This window comes from Sphaerodactylus townsendi, linkage group LG09, assembly GCF_021028975.2.
Source record: "Sphaerodactylus townsendi isolate TG3544 linkage group LG09, MPM_Stown_v2.3, whole genome shotgun sequence".
Classification (NCBI taxonomy): domain Eukaryota; kingdom Metazoa; phylum Chordata; class Lepidosauria; order Squamata; family Sphaerodactylidae; genus Sphaerodactylus; species Sphaerodactylus townsendi.
The window spans coordinates 92,574,239-92,592,457 of record NC_059433.1 but is presented as its reverse complement, the minus strand read 5'-3'; the positions used below and the strand labels follow the sequence as shown (position 1 = coordinate 92,592,457).

The following is an 18,219-nucleotide window of genomic DNA, read 5'->3' as shown; positions in this document are numbered from 1 at the left end:
CTTTCCTATATGTGCAGATCTTACATGTGCTGACCTTCTTTCTCTCACATACACATCTGTACTCAATACGGTAATCCCAATGAAATTTTGTGCTCTCTTGGTCACTTTATAAAATTTGCAGTGTCACTATACCAACCTGGATTTGAGTCTGTTTGTCTTAGGTTTTTAAGCTCCCAAACTAAATAATGATTTCACTACAATTCTTAGGGAGGGCTGATGATTTCATGCTGTGCTATAATCCACTTTGATTATTCAAGGTAGCTGCATTAGAGTGGCGCCATCTAGTGGACAGATTCATATACATCATTTTACAACAAGTGATCCTGGTTTTCCAATCCCAAACATCTGCCTACAACACTGATGTATGATCGCTGTAATTTTGGTGGATTCATGTTCTGTGCACACCTGACTGCATCATGAAATAATGCGAGTCATTACCTTGGACTGCAGAAAAGGCACTGTTTTTCTGTATTTAGATGGCATCTCCGTGTATCATTAAAAATTCAATTAAATCCTAGCCATTTTTTTTTTTGCTGCTTGCAAAAAAAGTATCACTGTGATATTTCATTGGGTTAGCTATTGGCATTCCCAGTACTAAAGGTCCGTTCGTGTGCATTCTCAGTGGTGGCTCCCCTGAGAGTCTTTTCTTTTTATATTGAGATTCACTCAGGTCTTTTTGGGTTACTGGTTTTCTGAATCAAGTGATCCATGCTCTCGTCAGGAAAAAAACTGAGGAGAAAGACCTCAGCAAACTGTGCGTGCGTGCGTGCGTGCGTGCGTGCGTGCGTGCATGAGTGCAAAATATCTGGATTACAGAAAGACCATTCACTATGGACAAGTTCAAAAAAGTTTTCTTCAGTTTAAAAACAACAACAATGTACTGGAATTTCAATGACCAACCATGCACCTTATCCTTAGAAGAATCTTTTGGTACTTGTTTCATAATGGGAAGTGGCTACAAAGTGACTGGCATGACATACAGAAAGTTCTAAAAGTGTCAGAAGTCCTCAAGAGCTCTTTCTGGGGTGGCCAAGCAAAAATCTCATTAAAAGCACATTCAGGGATTGCATTAAAGGAGTAAAATTATGATTACTTCTGCATTGATTGATTTGCATAGTATCATCAGTGTATATGGCCTTTTATTGAGGAAAAAGTAGCAAAGCAAAATATATAAAGACACATGCCTGATTCCTGAGAGCTTACAATTTACATTTATTTTTCAACAGTGCATCTCTGGCTTGGTTCAGACATAACAGAAAACCAATGTTTTATTTTCATTATGATTAGTTAGTGAATCTAGGAATCAGACCACAGATCACTCAAATCTTGGTCTGTCTCAATTCATGCTCGTTTAATTTGCTTCCCTCTGCATCCAGGTGTCACCCAGGATCAAGCCAGTATTAAATCAGGATTAAAACTGGAAGACTGCATTCAGATGTCACACAAAACAATAGCTAAGACCAGCTGTCTTCTCAGTTGGTTTGATGGACACTAGCTACCCAGTGTTAATGGAATGGCATGCATTCAGACAATGACACCACTTATGTTAATTTGCTAGGATGTTGTGGTTTTTCCTGGGTTGTATGGCCGTGTTCCAGTAGTATTTTCTCCTGATGTTTCACCTGCACATGTGGCCGGCATCTTCAGATGCCAGATGCTATACAACTCGGAAAACCCACAACATCCTAGTGATTCCGGCTGTGAAAGCCTTCGACAATAATATGTTAATTTAATTAAACAATAGTTTCCTGTGATGTCTGAACTGAGTCAATATTTAACTTGTTTTATCCACATAGCTCAGGGCTGCTAACAACATGATTATAAAACTGACCAAAGTAATTAACACTTTCAACTTTTTGTAAAGACCACAATATATCTAAAAGCTTTATATATATATATAAAATGTATAGTCATTACTTTCAATTGTTCAGATATGAAATGGTTAATGCAGAATGCAGAAAAATATTGTGGAATGTGCTTCTTTAAAAATATTTACCTCCTATGATTTTTTGAAGAGCTTTATGGCTACTAATAACCCATAACTTAAAAGGACGCCTTTCAAAATAATTGCAGTGCATAAATGACAGCCATTACTCACATTTGTCATTAGCATGTGAAACCTCCAGCAGCAACTGCAAGTAACATGTAATTTTGTCAAGAAATTCAAAATGTATTTTAAAGTGTACAAAAGGCACATATAAGAGTAGTCCCCCAATCATGAAAAGAAATGCGTATATGTACTGCACCTTTGGAGACCAGACTATAGGAACACAAACTAAGAACAGAGAAACTGCCACCATTCCATATGCAACTGGTAAAAAAACCTGCAAAAGAGAAAAAGAGCTTTGAGAAAACAAAAATCAGATATATAAACAAGCATGAAGTAGATACACACACAATTCTTTTTCATATTCTGTACACAGGGTCTCATGCTCCCAGCAACCTGTTTTCCAGTCTGTGAAAACAACTGAAGCAGCTCAAGGGACAACCTTTCTAAAGCTGCATATCTCTTAAATATTCATGATCAGCTTACAGTCACCTTGCATAGCAGCAACAACTATTCCATCATGTTCACATGAAAGGCTCATATTGGCTTTGTTTCAAGCATGGTAATCAAGCGACCGTAAAACCCGTATTGATTGAGGTACACATTTAATTTTTCTTCTAAACTCACTACCACTTTAATGTCATTTATACATCTTCCTCCAGAAAACTGAGAGCTTTCCAAAAAATGAGACATTTCAGATGCCCATTGATGTTTGGTTAATATATTACAGAGAATCATAGTTTGCAGCCCACAAATGTCTCTAGACAAGGAAATGTCACCAGTTCTATGGCATTTAAGACCAACCCATGGATTCCAGTAGTTTCAGAGATGTAACTCTTAGATAACATCAGAATTCATGATGTTAATCTTCCTCTGAATATCCTGGTTCCCATTTCTACCTTCCTCCTTTGATCTTTACCTTTGGCCAAACTCCACCTTAAGCACTCTCTTGACCATATTAATCAAAAATGACCACATATCTTCCTCCCCTTTGCCAGATCATTACTTTATCTCCTTCACCGTTACTCATGGCCAACCTTCCCTGGGCCGCTTGTTACTGCTTTCACAGTCTGCATTATGTGGGGGGGGGGGGGGTTGGGGGAGGGTATTGGAAGCTTTGTCCCCTCTTTTCTCTATTTTGTTCACTTTTAATCTCTGCTGTTTCTGCCTTCAACTAATACCTGTTCTTAAGACATTATTAATTTGCTCAAACTTCCACTGGACCATCTGTTTTTCCCATCCCCAGCCCTGGCTCACTATCTCCTTGTGATAACTGTTCATGTTTCTGTGCAGCTGATCCCTCTGGAGAAAAGCAAAAGAGTTAGATGAATTTTGGTCTTCTAATCTCACCCTTTCTTTCTCATCTGCTATGAAGACAGATGTCTAAACATCTGTTTCAGGAATGAATACATATTCATCTCACCTTCCGTTTACACTATTCCCTGTTTGGAATTTTAGATGGTTGAAAGGTAGACAAATTTAACATCTTTAAAGCTAACATATAGGTTAAAACTCAAAAAACAGAAAAGTTCATGTATATCAGAATTGTGAATACAAATATTGAGCAATATTAGTCTAGTGGAAGTTTAGAATCATTTAGTATTTGTAATATTAATTAGTTGTTATATGAGACTCAATGGAAACATTGGGTTGGATCTCATAACTTTTTTGCTGATGGAAGACAGGGAGGCAGAAGATTCTCTTTGATACCAAGAAGAGCATTGAGAAATCATGGAATCTGAATGGTCAAAGGGCATTAGAATGGGAGCTGGAGGAAGGAGGGGAATTAGGTGAGATTACATGAAACTAATTAACTAGAAAAAAGATTATGTTCATGTTGGACATGGAATTATCTTTTGTTGATTTTTATACTGTTTACATTTTTTTAAATTATAAGCTAGGGCACAAAGCTGTTTTGTACTATTTAAGACATCTTGCACATTGATGGTGCCATATTATATTGTTCTAAATGACAATAGTATTATTGGCTTATGTGTTCCTTCTTTCCCCACTTCTCCACTTGTACATGACCAGATAACTAGATATTTCCAAACAAGGTGCTCATTTTAGTGGCTGAAACAGATTGGGATTTGTCCAATATAGATAAATTATAAGCTTTATTAAACTCAGTGTTGAACAAATTGGCCTAAGGGAGCTGGAGCCAGGAAGGCTGATGACAATGTTAATTTTCCTTCGTGAACAGACGGTTTTTATTTAAACTCCCATAGAGTTTGGGGAAGGTGGTTCCTCATATGCCTCTCTGTGTGAAGGAACAGCAAGAGAAACAGACAGACAGATGTGCATACACTGGTATAACAGGATATCCCTCTGTCAATCTGCTGTAGAGTAATGGATCTGCTGTCCTGTGGGAATGCCTCTTTGCCTACATCAGTGTTCCACTTGTATGCCTGCAAATTTGCAAATAAATACTACAGAAATGTGAGTAGTCTATCCTCCAAAGGAAACTAACACAATAAAGGTGCTTGCTTCTGCTACCTTTTGCTCCTTGAACAAATGTCCCCATGCAACAATATAACTGTAAATATCCTATGCTAATCACATGCATTCCCTCAAGATGCTTATCTTATTCTTTGTGATCCCCTGATGAAGTCAATTTAAAAACCAGTTTGGACACTGCAGTGTCACTTATATCAGTTGTGCTAAGCTTGTTTAAATGACATGGTCTATGCATTGCAGCACTGCAGTCTTGTAAGGGTTTGCAAGACCCAAACATTATTCATAATAAAATACTTTTAGACATTTCCATTACATATTTTGCTTTATTCCTTTTACCTTATATGGCCTGTGTAGATTAGGTTCTCGGTAACGGAGGACAATCAGGCTGCTGCACGTAAATCCAACCATGAGCCAGAGAGAGAATCCAAAATAATTGGTTAAAGCAATTAGGTCTGATGGGATAATAAAAATGGATGCAATAACAGTTGAGAAAATCATGGCTGGTGCTGGAGTCCAATAGTGGACATTAAGCATGGATATTATAACAGGCAAATGTCCAGACTGACTCCCAGCATAGCTTAATCGTCCCAGTATAAACATGCTGCTGTTAAGTGCACCAAATATTGAAATAGCCACAGATACAGGAATAATCCATGCAACTGAAGGGATCACTCTGTCAGCCCAGGTGACTGCTACAGCAACTGCAAGAAAATACCAAAATTATTAAATGACTTCAGCTAACAGCTCAGCTGTAAAGCCATTTGGTTAAACATGGCAGGATCAGCAAGTGAGTCTCTGTTTATTTGTGTACATCCCACCTTTTCCACAAAATATAATCCGGGTGGCTTACAACCCTCACAAAATCCACAAGAGATAAAAATGATAGAAAGCCAGCAGCATAACAATATATAGAAACCCCACCAAAAAGTGGCAAACTGTGGACTGGACTCTAGGATAATTGGGTGGATAGAGAACTGATTGGAAAACTGCACTCAAAGAGTAATTGTCAGTGGCATTTCATCAGAATGAAGGGAGGTGTCAGTGGTGTGCCACAGGACTCAATTCTAGGCCCTATACTTTTCAATATTTTTGCAGATAATCTGGATAAGGGTGTGGAGGGACTACTTATGAAATTTGCAGAGGAGAGCAATGAGGATGATCAGAGGCCTGTAGACTAAGTCCTATGAGGAAAGTCTGAGAGACTTAGGAATGTTTAGTCTGGTAAAGAGGAGATTGAGAGGAAATATGACTGCCGTCTTAAAGTATTTGAAGGGCTGTCACTTAGAGGAGGGCAGGGAGCAGGACTTGCAATAATTGCTTTAAATTATGGGTGGAAAGGTATCAGCTGGATATTAGGAATTTTTTTTACAGTTAAAGTTGTCCAACAGTAGGATCAGCTGCCTAGGGAGGTGGTGAGCTACCCCGATCTGGCAGTTTTTAAGCTGCTGAACACTTGTCAGCAATGTTCTAGGTCAATCCTACACTAAGCAGCGGGTGGGACTAGATGGCCTATATGGACCCTTCCAATCATAAGAAAAGCTAACCCTCCCCAGAAAAAGTAGCAACACAAAAACACAAAACCTAAAAAGCAGCATAACAAGCATAAAAACAAATATTTAAACCATAAAAAGATGTGATAATGAAATACTGCAAGGAAGACATGAACAAGTACCGTAAACAAAGGCGGGGTGGGGTGGGGAGTTTTCATTTGGTATCTAAAAGGCAGCCAGTTAATTGCCAGCTAAATCTCTGTGGAGAGAAAATTATAGAGAATTGGCACCCCAACAACAACAAAAAAGCCCTGTCCCCAGTGCTCATCCATCTGGCTTTTGAATGTGGGTACACAATATTCTAGAACGATCTGATGCTTACAGTTCAACAGAGATTTCTGTTCTAAAAAGAAGCTCCAAAGCAACTACTACAACAAAATCTTGCTAAATGAGTGGGATTCTGTTCCAGATCCTTGATGTTAATTGACCTGGGATATCTACATTCAATGTATGACAATATTCCTGGCCTTTTAATCACTGTACCAAAAAGATGGTTTGAAGTAGTGCACCTCCCACTATCCTAAAACTACCTGGGAAAATGTTGCTGCAAAAAAGGTAAATTCTACATTGGTTTATGTACAACGAAAGGCACCACGTCCACAGTAATAGAATGGGCTCTTATTGTGGTGCTTTGGAACCTCTGAGCAAAGCAATCAGACTATAGTGTGCTATTGATAGAAAGGAGACCCACATGAAATTACCATTATTGTTCAAAAGGAATATGAGTGTATGTCAGGGGTGATATTAAGAGGAGATTGTCTTAAGTTTGCACATAAAAATATGTGAAATTATGTATTTGCCACCCACCTCTGGCCTGGATGGGGCCATTCCACTAGAGCAGGGGTAGGGAACCTACGGCTCTCCAGATGTTCAGGAACTACAATTCCCATCAGCCCCTACCAGCATGGCCAATTGGCCATGCTGACAGAGGCTGATGGGAATTGTAGTTCCTGAACAACTGAAGAGCCACAGGTTCCCTACCCCTGCACTAGAGAGTGGCAGTTGCCAGCTGGGTATGAAATCATGACATCCAAAAGCAATTCAGGGTCAAGGTCTGATGCAGATAAGTTGCCATGACAACAGAGCCCTATGAAAACTGAAGGTCTCATGGGGCTTGTAGTGAGACATGGGGCCGGGAGAGTAGATGCTTCTTGGGGGAGGACAACCTTGGGTGGTCTTCAACAGAGAGAGAGAGAAGCAGAAGAACCCGATGAGGTGAAACCCCATCTCTACCTGAGACCTCTTAGATGCTCTTCAAAGACCATTTGAAGCAGTGATGTAGGTATAGATTTTTTATGGGGGGGTTCGGGGCGGGGCCATGCCCCCACCTGCCTCTGGGGGTGTGGCCATGCCTCCCAAAGCCCCACCCCCAGTCTTAGTGCTTATAAAAGCAGCTCTCCAAGGTCAGGGATGGCAGACCCCCCCCCCCCCCGGGGCTGGGCTCCCAGCGGCAGCCAGCAGTCCCTTCTGCCCTCCCCTCCAGGCAGAGGCATAGCTAGGGAAAATGGAGCCCGGTGCAAAATCTGAGTTTTGCACCCCCCACCCCCCATGGGTGGTTGCTGTGATGCTGGAATCCACCCCCAAACAGCATCATTTTCAATGGTGGTTAAACTAGGGATCCCAGATTCTTTTTTAAAATCCACCTTAAAGGGAGAATCTGGGGTCACCAGTTAAAACAACGTTGAAAGTGATGCTGTTTTGGGGTGGATTATCCCCCACCCTGAAACAGCATCACTTTCAATGTTTAAACTGGGGACCTCAGATTCTCCCTTGAAATCCATGCCAAAGGGGGTGGATTCAAAAGGAGAATCTGGGGAAATTTGGGGGGTGCCTGCTGTCAGGGGTGCAACACCCTTCTGCAATGTCATACTGTGGTAGGAAACTTAAATATTCTTCCTGCCCCCAATACTCTTGGCAAAATCAGAAGTGGAGCGAGCATGGCTCCTATTGCCATTTTTGTTTTTAAAAAAGTTTGGGGGATTCAAGGATGGATCATCCAGCACCATGCTTGCTTTTGTTCTATGCCTCTGTTCAGCAGAATTCATAATAATTTACATTTAAGTATGTTTACAATATTGGTCAAAATCTCTGCAATGGTTTTCCTGAATTTATTTAGTGAATTCTATGTTGTCTGATACATGTGTTAGTAAATCTTTCACTAAGTCAGAGATTAAAACTGTTAATCATACCTGAGGAGACAACTTCTTTGGGTGTGAGAACTGTCAGGTACGAAACATTTACCAGCAAATAAAACACAGTTACGGAAGGAAGTGCAGTCATCACAGTCCTGGGAATATTTTTGCTTGGGTTTTCCATCTCCTCTGGAATATACAATTTAGAACATATTTTATCACAAAATATTATCTATATACCTTATAGATTTCCAAATCTCAGTCTCATATAATAGAAACAGGGAGATTCTCTAGTCTTTGAAGTAACCCCTTTGAGGACCACTCTGGACTTCCAAGAGAATGTAGAGTTAGGATATTCCCTGCAGAAAATCGTTATGTGAGCACTGAAGTTCTGGATCATGGCCACTATATAGCAAAGGCATATAACCACAGGTCTTGAATCTTCCAGTATGCTGGGATCAGACAGCAGTAGAGTATCAACAGAATACATGGTCTTACTTTTACTTCTCATTGTGTGAATACAGAAAAAAAGGTTTGGTGACAAATTTATCATAAAATGAAGAGAAAACATTTATTTTCTATACTGCCTCTAGACATACAGTTTAAACTCTGGAATTATTAGAAATAGCTCTTCAGCACACTAAATAATGGAAGCATGAAAGAGATAAAGTATTTTTCAAAACATACATGCACAGCTTGTGGAAAACTACAATAATAATTTCACATAGTCTGAACTCACCTTGAGCTGATCTGACATGGAACTATTGTGCACACGTATTAAGTCTGCGGTGAAGGCTGGAATTTCACCAGAAACTAGCAGGTAGCTCTATTTCAGTAGGGTTTGGATAAGTAAATATGGTTGCCGGTAAGCAGAAAGAAAAGGAAAGTTATACCTGCCAAATAATTGAGAGACCACCAGCCACCATATGCATACAGTCCTTGGTAAAAGGCTTCTGCGACCTGAGCGGCATCAGGAACCTCTGCACTGAAAGCATTCTCAAATCTTGCTACATTCTCTTTCCTCCCTCTTAGCAGTAAGACAATCCCACTAACTGCAATTGCAGACAGAGCCATCATTTTTAGTATCGTGAAAACAGTCTGCACCCAAGCAGCCATCTTGACACTTCGGCCATTGAGGATCCCAAGAGACCAGAGAACAGCCAGAGCTAAGCCTTTTTTCAGCAGTTCGGGAGCCTGGCACTCGCCGTAGAAAGGTTGGATTGCATACTCTGCAAACAGCAAAGCCCGAGCAGCGTTGGATGCTGGTTTATTAAACAGTGCTGTCCACATAAAAATGAAAGCAAGAGGAGAGCCAAGAGCTCTCTTTATGTGGCTGTATTCTCCTCCTGATAAAGGCAAAGCTGTGCCTAGCTCTGCATAACAGAGAGCGCCCATTAGAGATATGAGGCCACAAATAGTCCAGATGATCAGCGCAACACCAACATTGAGTAAAGAGTATTGCAGAACCCCTGTAGGAGATACAAAGATCCCTGCTCCTACGATTGTACCCATTATAAAGCTAACCCCTTCAATATATCCAATAGTTTTTTTGAGCTGCATATCACAGTCTTTATTTCCTCTTTTGGCTGGATCACAGAGGTCTTTCTCCATGTTTTCCTCTCCTGCTGCTTTTCAGCTGAGAACAGTCAATAATCTGAAGATCATCATTTGCTGCCTCCTCACTTGAGTGCTGGAAATTTTTGCAAGGTCATTACGAATAGATTATCCTTCTATGTTTAACACGCAAAGTACTCAAATTGCTAATAATTAACTTTGTGCCTCCTTAAAAGTAATTTGCCCGTCTTTGAAAATGACAATTTAATCAGCATTCTCAAACTGATTATGTTGAAAAAATGTAAAATAGAACACTCTGTTTATGCTGAACTAGATGACAGAAATGCAACTGTACTCCGGGCAGATGATTAATCATCACCATTACAGTCTATAATCATCACTATTTATGTAACCCTTTTCACATGAAGACACATTTAAATTGTCTTTATTTTGCTTGCATTCACAGTTCCTCTGCTTCATGGATACAACTGACTAATGCAGTTAAGACAACATACTCCTCATTGTCAGAACAAATTGCTTCCTATCTACTTTATTGATTTTAAGGGGCTTAAGAGTGATGTCAGTCAGCATAGGATTGCCCCATGAGTTATTTCCAAATAAACATAGAGAACAAACCACAACAAAGCATAACAACCATGAACAAACCACTTGCGTCATTTCTAAGACACATTGGCATTCCAGTCTCATTGTTCAGTCCTGGCTATAACAACTACCACAGAACCAAACAGTTATATGAATCAATGCCAGAATTGTTAAATTCTCAAGGAAAATATTACCGTAGCTACATTTTTCAATGATGGGGGGAAAAACAGGGCGTATAATTAGATACATAAAAATATACACGAACATTAAAATGTAATTTCACTCATACAAGAAAAAAATAAATACCCCATTTAATTACTCTCTTGTTGATCTGCCCCCCCCCCCCCACGAGGAGCAGGCTAGAATCTCAGTCCATTATGAATAACAATCCAATCTGAGCCACTCACTTTTCACAGAGAATTACACCTGAAATATTTATCATTCACATCTTGCTTCTCTCTTCCCAACTCCTCCCTTCTCCCCTCCTGTACTTTTCTTTATAAATACTATGGAAAATAATAGAATCATAAAGTTGGAAGAGACCACAAGAGCCAATCTCCTGCCATGCAGGGATACACCATCAAAGCACCCTTGACAGATCATCATCTAGCCCAGGGGTAGGGAACCTGCGGCTCTCCAGATGTTCAGGAACTACAATTCCCATCAGCCCCTTCCTGGATGGCCAATTGGCCATGCAGGAAGGGGCTGATGAAGTGCTGACCCTGAACCTCTGGAGAGCATTCCTGATCTAGCCTCTGTTTAAAAACCTTCAAAGAGACTGCCACCTTCTGAGGTAGTGCATTCCACTGTCGAACAGCCCTTGCTGTCAGGAAGTTCTTCCTAATGTTTACGTGGAATCTCTTTTCCTGCACCTTGAATCCATTACTCCTTGTCCTAGTCTCTGGAGCAGCAGAAAGTAAGCTTGGTCCATCTTCAACATGAAGATGATTTTCTCTTGGTAGCATCTGAAAAAAATGACCTCTGACAGACAAAAACTCACAGCACTGGAATAAGTGCTATAAGAGTTAAAAGTATCACTGGACTTCTATTTTACATAAACAAGCATACTTTCCACATTAGTATCTGTTGTGCATATGTGGCAAGGCTGTTTACCCACAAACACCGCGTTATATCCATAGAAACTTTACTGTGGTTAGAAAATTGTTCTTCCTGAACATGGATTAACTGATTTAGTCTCTCATAGGTAAACAAGCTAATTTATAGGTAATCAGCCACTTCTCTAAAAATGTATGCATACCTTGGAACGGGAAGACTTGACCAAACAGAAGAGATAAACAGTGTTAAATATTTTAAATCCACATCAATGTCATAACTGAACCCAGGCTTTCTAAGTACAGGATGTATTTCCAATAAATAAGACACCAATCGCATATGCCCAAAAACTCAGTTGTATATCATACAATAGGCATGGGGAGCATAATAATTAAAACAACTCTTTTTACAAATTAGAGCATTGATCCTCTCCCCCAAAGGCCTTTTAATCAGAACACATGAAAAGCTAAAACACAGAAGCCTATAACATTTAAGAAAAGGAAAATCTCCCTCTGTGAATAAAGAGTTTGCATGCTGATGTGCATAAGGGCTCCCTTGTTACCCAAGAAAACCACACAAAACAATTGATTGGAATAAATTCGGCCACGGCCCATTTTATACATTGGCGAAGAAGCTGGGCAAGAATGCGGGGCACATCCAAGCCGCCGCGCAGCAAGCATGCTGAACCCGACACCGTCTCCAGTCGAGCAGCAAGCGTGCTGAACCCGGCCACCGCCTCCGATTCCAGAGTTGGGGAAAACTGGGACAGCAAGTTACCAGGTGGCACTTGGGCGCTGGCCCATTAGGTGTCACCCCTTCCTGTCAGGGGTAGTGGGCTGCAAAGCCTCCACGGCTTGCAATACCGAGCCCGCCCCTACCCCTAGACACACAGCTGACTTACGACAAACCTATAGGATTTTGAAGGTAAAAGATATTAGGAGGTGGTTTGTCATTGCCTGCCTCCACCCGGGCTGAGATGGTTCTGAGAAAACTGAGACTGGCCGAAGGTCTTCCAGCAGGCTTCATGGGAGGGAGGGAATTGAACCCAGTTTTCCAGATTAGAGCCTGCCACTTTTAACCACTACACCACACTGACTCAACCAATTTATTACATAAGTACAATTACATATGATGCACATAAAGCAATAGATTTCAATTAAAATATTTATTTGGTTTAACTGTAGTAGGATATATATATCATGACAGTCACCATATAAAAAGAGACATTCACTGCTATATACAGTGAACTTCTAAATACATGGTATCAAAAACTTCTAAATGCATGGCACCTTATCCTGGATCACAATATGATCAAATACTGAGATCACCTGTCACTTCTCACCTGGGTGTCATGTATACACAGATGACACTCAGCTCCATATTTCATCATCCAAGCCACCAGATGTGTCCATGATGGCTTTTAAGCGGTGCTTTGACACTGTGACCAGCTGGCTAAAGTAGAACAAGCTGAAGCTGAATACAGAGTGATATTGGCTGAGAAGGCAGCTGTTTTAGAAAAAGCGGATCTATGTGTCAAGGATGAAATAGAGCCAACACTTGCAGAACAGGTTAAGATAATGGAGGTGCTCATGGACCAGCCTTGCTGTTTGGTGTAACGGGCAGGAGTGACTTCTATCAGCAGCATTTAGTCCACCAAATCTATCCATATTGATCCAGGCTTCTGAAACTTCTGTAAGAGGAATTACTGAAATGCCATCCAGATCCTATGAAGTCAGCAGAGTAAATTTCACCTGGAACCAAGGAGGCTTCAAGTGTACCATTGTAAAGATTGCCCATCTTTACCATTTTCCAGCCTGATGAAGCGTTCTGGAGAACCTGAAAGTATGTACTGTCAAATATGAATTTTGTCACAGGTTGATGTACTGCAGGGTAGTACAGCAAAGGGCTTAATTTATTGTTAGAGGTGTAATACCTTATATTAAGGCGTATCATTATAGTACAATGGAAAGGAGCCCTTGGAGATATAATATGACATGGCAACAGTGCACATATAATATGACATGGCTTTCCCGGGAAGGTGAATAATTATGAAATAAAATTGAACAGAACAAATTTTACAAGCTTTCTTGAACAGAGCTTGATGGGTCTCCAGAAGTGGGCTGCAACTTGACTGCATTTTCACACACATGCATACAATAAGGAATGAACATAAAAACAATATAATGTTGCAAAAAATCAAGATTGTAAAAAGGGTGCAGAAAATGATCATTGATGTACAAAATCACTGGTGCCAAGGACGTAGGTATAGATTTTTTATGGGGGGGTTCGGGGGTGTGGCCAAACCCCCACTCGCCCCTAAGGCATGGCCACGCCTCCCCAAGCCCCGCCCCTGGACTAGCGCTTATAAAAGCAGCTCTCCAAGGTCGGGGATAGCAGACTCCCCTGCCCTGCCCTGCCCTGCCCTGCCCTGCCCCTCCCCTCTGGGCAGAGGCATAGAGGGAAAATGGAGCCTGGTGCAAAATCTGAGTTTTGCACCCCCCCCCCCCCAGCAGCTGCTGTGATGCTGGAATCCACCCCCAAACAGCATCACTTTCAATGGAGTTTAAACTAGAGAGCTCAAATTCTCCTTTTAAATCCACCTTAAAGGGAGAATCTGGGGCCCCTAGTTAAAGAACATTGAAAGTGATGCTGTTTTGGGGTGGATTATCCCCCACCCTGAAACAGCATCACTTTCAATGTGGCGTAGTGGTTAAGAGCAGGTGCATTCTAATCTGGAGGAACCGGGTTTCCCTGTTTTGCCACTTGAACTGTGAAGACTTATCTGGGGAATTCAGATTAGCCTGTGCACTCCCACACATGCCAGCTGGGTGACCTTGGACTAGTCACAGCTTTTTGGAGCTCTCTCAGCCCCACCCACCTCACAGGGTGTTTGTTGTGAGGGAGCAAGGGAAAGGAGATTGTAAGCCCCTTTGAGTCTCCTACAGGAGAGAAAGGGAGGATATAAATCCAAACTCTTCTTCTTCTTCTAAACTGAGGACCTCAGATTCTCCCTTTAAATCCATGCCAAAGAGGGTGGATTTAAAACGAGAATCTGGGGAAATTTAGGGGGTGCCTGCTGTCATGGGTGCAATTGTTGAGCTAGCAGCACCAAACTTTTATTTATTTATTTATTTTTATTTATTTATTTATTTATTTATTTATTTATTTATTGGGTTTATAGACCGCCCTCCCCCGAAGGGCTCAGGGCGGTGAACACGCACAGATAGAGCACAATAACAATTTAAACCACAGCATCAATAAATACAGGCTCTAATAATTAAAAATAAACCCTATCTCATCTTAAAAGCAGCATTAAAATTGGTATTAAAACAAGAATGGCATCTATTATCAGTTCCTCTAATCCCAAAAAGAAAGAGGGGAGAGACGGTAGAATCCACTTGATGTTGTATAGGGAGGGGGCCCCCATCAACGGCTAGCCTCCCCAAAGGCTTGGCGGAACAGCTCCGTCTTACAGGCCCTCTTGAACTTCGATGAGATCCGCGCGGGGCCGGACTGTTGGTGGAAGAGCGTTCCACCAGGCGAGAACCAGGGCTGTAAAGGCCCTGGCCGGGTGGAAAACCAACCGTATCATTGAGGGGCCAGGGATCACCAGTAAGTTGGCCTCTGCCGAATGCAGAGATCGATTTGGGACATATGGGGTAAGACGGTCCCGTAGGTACGGAGGTCCCAGGCCGCGCAAGGCCTTAAAGGTTAGCACCAACACCTTGAAGATGATTCGGTACTCAATTGGTAACCAGTGCAAGCGGCGAAGCACAGGTGTAATGTGTTCTCTAATGGCACCGCCCGTGAGCATACGGGCCGCTGCATTCTGGACCATTTTCAGTCTCCGAATCAAACGCAAGGGAAGGCCTGCGTAGAGTGAGTTGCAATAATCCAGCCTGGAGGTGACCGTTGCATGGGCCACAGTGGTCAGATCGGCTTGGGAGAGGAAGGGAGCCAGCCGTCGGGCCTGTCGAAGATGGTAAAACGTGACCCGGGTTATATGGGCCACCTGGGTCTCCATAGAAAGAGACGAATCCAGGTGGACCCCCAGGTCACGGACAGAGGGGGCTGGTGCCAATATAGCCCCCTCCCACACCGGCAGCTGGAAATCTCCTCCCTCCCCCTCACGTCTCGCCCAGAGGATCTCCGTCTTCGATGGATTCAGCTTCAGCCTGCTCTGTTTCAACCAACCAGCCACAGCCTCCAAACAATGCTGGAGAGCCGCAGGGGCGGCAGCTGCTTCCCCCTCCATCAACAGAATGAGCTGAGTGTCATCAGCATACTGGTGACACGTCAGCCCGAAGCTCCGCACCAACTGAGCAAGGGGTCGCATATAGATGTTAAATAATAGCGGGGACAACAAAGCTCCCTGGGGCACACCACAATGAAGTGAGCACCTTCGGGATGCTTGGTCCCCACACCACACTTGCTGAGTCCGGTCCCGGAGGAACGAGGCAATCCACTGAAGGACAGTGCCCCGCACCCCGGAAGCGGCCAGGCGGTGGGTCAAAAGGTCATGATCGACCACATCAAACGCTGCGGTTAGATCTAACAAAACCAGCAGCGCCGATCCGCCTCGGTCTAGTTGTAGCGAACAAATCTGTGGCGGCGGCGAGAACAGTCTCCGTCCCATGCCCAGCACGGAAACCGGACTGAAAGGGATCAAAAGCGATGTGTCCTCCAGGAAACCGAAGCTGCTCCAGCACCACTCTCTCAATTACCTTCCCCAGAAGCGAAAGATTGAGACGGCGTGGTGGCCAGATCTCCAGGATCTAACGATGGTCTTTTCAAGAGTGGGCGGACCACCGCCTCTTTCAACCCACCAGGGAAAACTCCTTGCTCAAGGGAGTTATTGATGATACTCAACAGGTGGGGTCGTAACTCCGCCTGGCAAGCTTTAATAAGCCAGGAGGGGCACGGATCCAGAGGACAGGTAGTAGGTCTAACAGCAGCCAGGGCCCTGTCAACAGCGGCTTCCGAGAGCAGGGAGAACTGGGCCAAACAAGGGCCAGAAGACGGCAAGGGAGCCTCCAGCTCACTTATTGTCTCTAAGGTGGCGGGAAGGTCTTGGCGGAGCAACATGACTTTATCTGCAAAAAAGCTCATAAATGCCTCACAGCTGATAGCCAATTGACAATTTGTAGACCCCTCAGACAATGAGGTCAAGGACCGAATAATACGGAACAATTGTGCCGGGCGAGAGCTAGCAGACGCGAGGGAGGAGGAAAAGAAGACTCTCTTCGCCTCCTTCGTCGCCATCTCATAGGCCTTCATAAACGTCCTATAAGATGTTCGTGTAGCCTTGTCACGAGCTTTCCTCCACACTCGCTCTAGTCGTCTAAGTTCCCGCTTCATACGGCGTAGCTCCTCAGTATACCAAGGGGCCAGCCGCGAGCAGGGGCGTAGAGGACGCCGGGGAGCAACTACCTCGATAGCATTGGAAAGACGGGAGTTCCAGTCTTCCACTAAGTCATCGAGGGTGCCAGTGGGCTCAGAGTCCCGTAGAGCATTCAGGAATCCAATAGGATCCATTAGTCTCCGCGGGCGGGCCAAAATGGGCCCATCGCCTAGACAGGGGCGTTGTGGCATGTCCACCCGAACCTTCAGGGCATAATGGTCAGACCATGGCACTCTATCAATAGAGGACATGACCATATTAACCCCCGACCCGAAGACCAAGTCCAGTGTGTGCCCGGCCTCATGAGTGGGGCCAGAGTTTACCAAGGAGAGGCCCAGTGCCGCCATGGATGACACCAGGTCCGCAGCTACCGCACATGAGGCAGCGTCGACATGGACATTGAAGTCCCCCAGCACAATAAGCCTGGGGAACCGCAACGCCCAGTCCGCCACCACCTCCAGCAGCTGCGACAGGCTACCTCCCGGTGCGCTAGGCGACCGGTACACCAGAAGAACAGCCAACCTCTCCTGGGCCAACCACTCTAGGCCGACACACTCCAGACCATTGATCTCCGGGACAGGGGCTGCCCTAAAAGGGATGGTATTACGGATGAACATAGCCGCATACCCCGGCCCGTGTTCGCGTGACGGTGCGAGACCGCTGAAACCTGGGGGTGAGACCTCGCCTAAGGCAACGGTCTCCCCTTCACGCACCCAGGTCTCGGTGACGCAGGCCAAGTCCATTTGTAGGTCCCCGAGAAAATCCCGGAGGACCATGGTCTTATTATTTATGGACCCTTATTTATTTTAGGGTATCTTTAGGAGACTCTCCTAATGATACCACCCAGGTTTGGTGAAGTTTGGTTCAGGGGGTCCAAAGTTATGGATCCTCAAAGGTGTAGCCCCCATCTTCTATTAGCTCCCATTGAAAACCATGGAGGATGGGGCACTCCCTTTGGGAGTCCATAGCTTTGGATCCCCTGGACCAAACTTCACAAAACCTGGGTGGTATCAGTAAGAGACTCTCCTGATAATACATCCCAGGTTTGGTGAAGTTTGGTTCAGGGGGTCCAAAGTTATGGACCCTCAAAAGTGTAGCCCCCATCTTCTATTAGCTCCCATTGGAAACAATGGAGGATGGGGGCACCCCCTTTGGGAGTCCATAACTTTGGACCCCCTGAACCAAATCTCACCAAACCCGGGTAGTATCATCAGGAGAGTCCCCCAAACAATCCCTGAAAGTGTGGTGCTGCTAGTCCAAACAATGCGCCCCCTGCAGGCCAAAAACCAAAAAAGCACTAAAATGCTTTAAAAACCCACAAACGGGTGGGCGGAGCTTCGGACATGAATGGGGTTTTTTTTTCAAACCCGAGAACCTCCCCCCCCCTTACCTACGTGCATGACTGGTGCTTACAACATCCAG

At 43.6% G+C, this 18,219-nt stretch overlaps 1 protein-coding gene across 1 annotated transcript; it reads right to left on the bottom strand.

The window, feature by feature from the left end:
* Positions 1-1,122: 1,122 nt before the first annotated feature.
* Positions 1,123-9,803, bottom strand: SLC7A13 (solute carrier family 7 member 13). Its single transcript, XM_048507740.1, has 4 exons — positions 9,080-9,803; positions 8,244-8,375; positions 4,841-5,205; positions 1,123-2,324 (listed from the first exon to the last, which is right to left on the bottom strand). Exons 1-4 carry the CDS (start codon positions 9,795-9,797, stop codon positions 2,091-2,093), a joined length of 1,449 nt encoding a protein of 482 aa, XP_048363697.1. The 5' UTR covers positions 9,798-9,803; the 3' UTR covers positions 1,123-2,090.
* Between the last annotated feature and the right edge of the window lie 8,416 nt (positions 9,804-18,219).

Excerpts from the sequence above, each read along its gene's own strand:
- SLC7A13 (XM_048507740.1), bottom strand. The coding sequence starts at position 9,797 with ATGGAGAAAGACCTCTGTGATCCAGCCAAAAGAGGAAATAAAGACTGT. Across the intron at positions 5,206-8,243 it reads CAAAGAAGTTGTCTCCTCAG|TTGCTGTAGCAGTCACCTGG; the intron begins GTATGATTAACA and ends ATTTTCTTGCAG. Across the intron at positions 2,325-4,840 it reads ATCTACACAGGCCATATAAG|GTTTTTTTACCAGTTGCATA; the intron begins GTAAAAGGAATA and ends TCTCTTTTGCAG.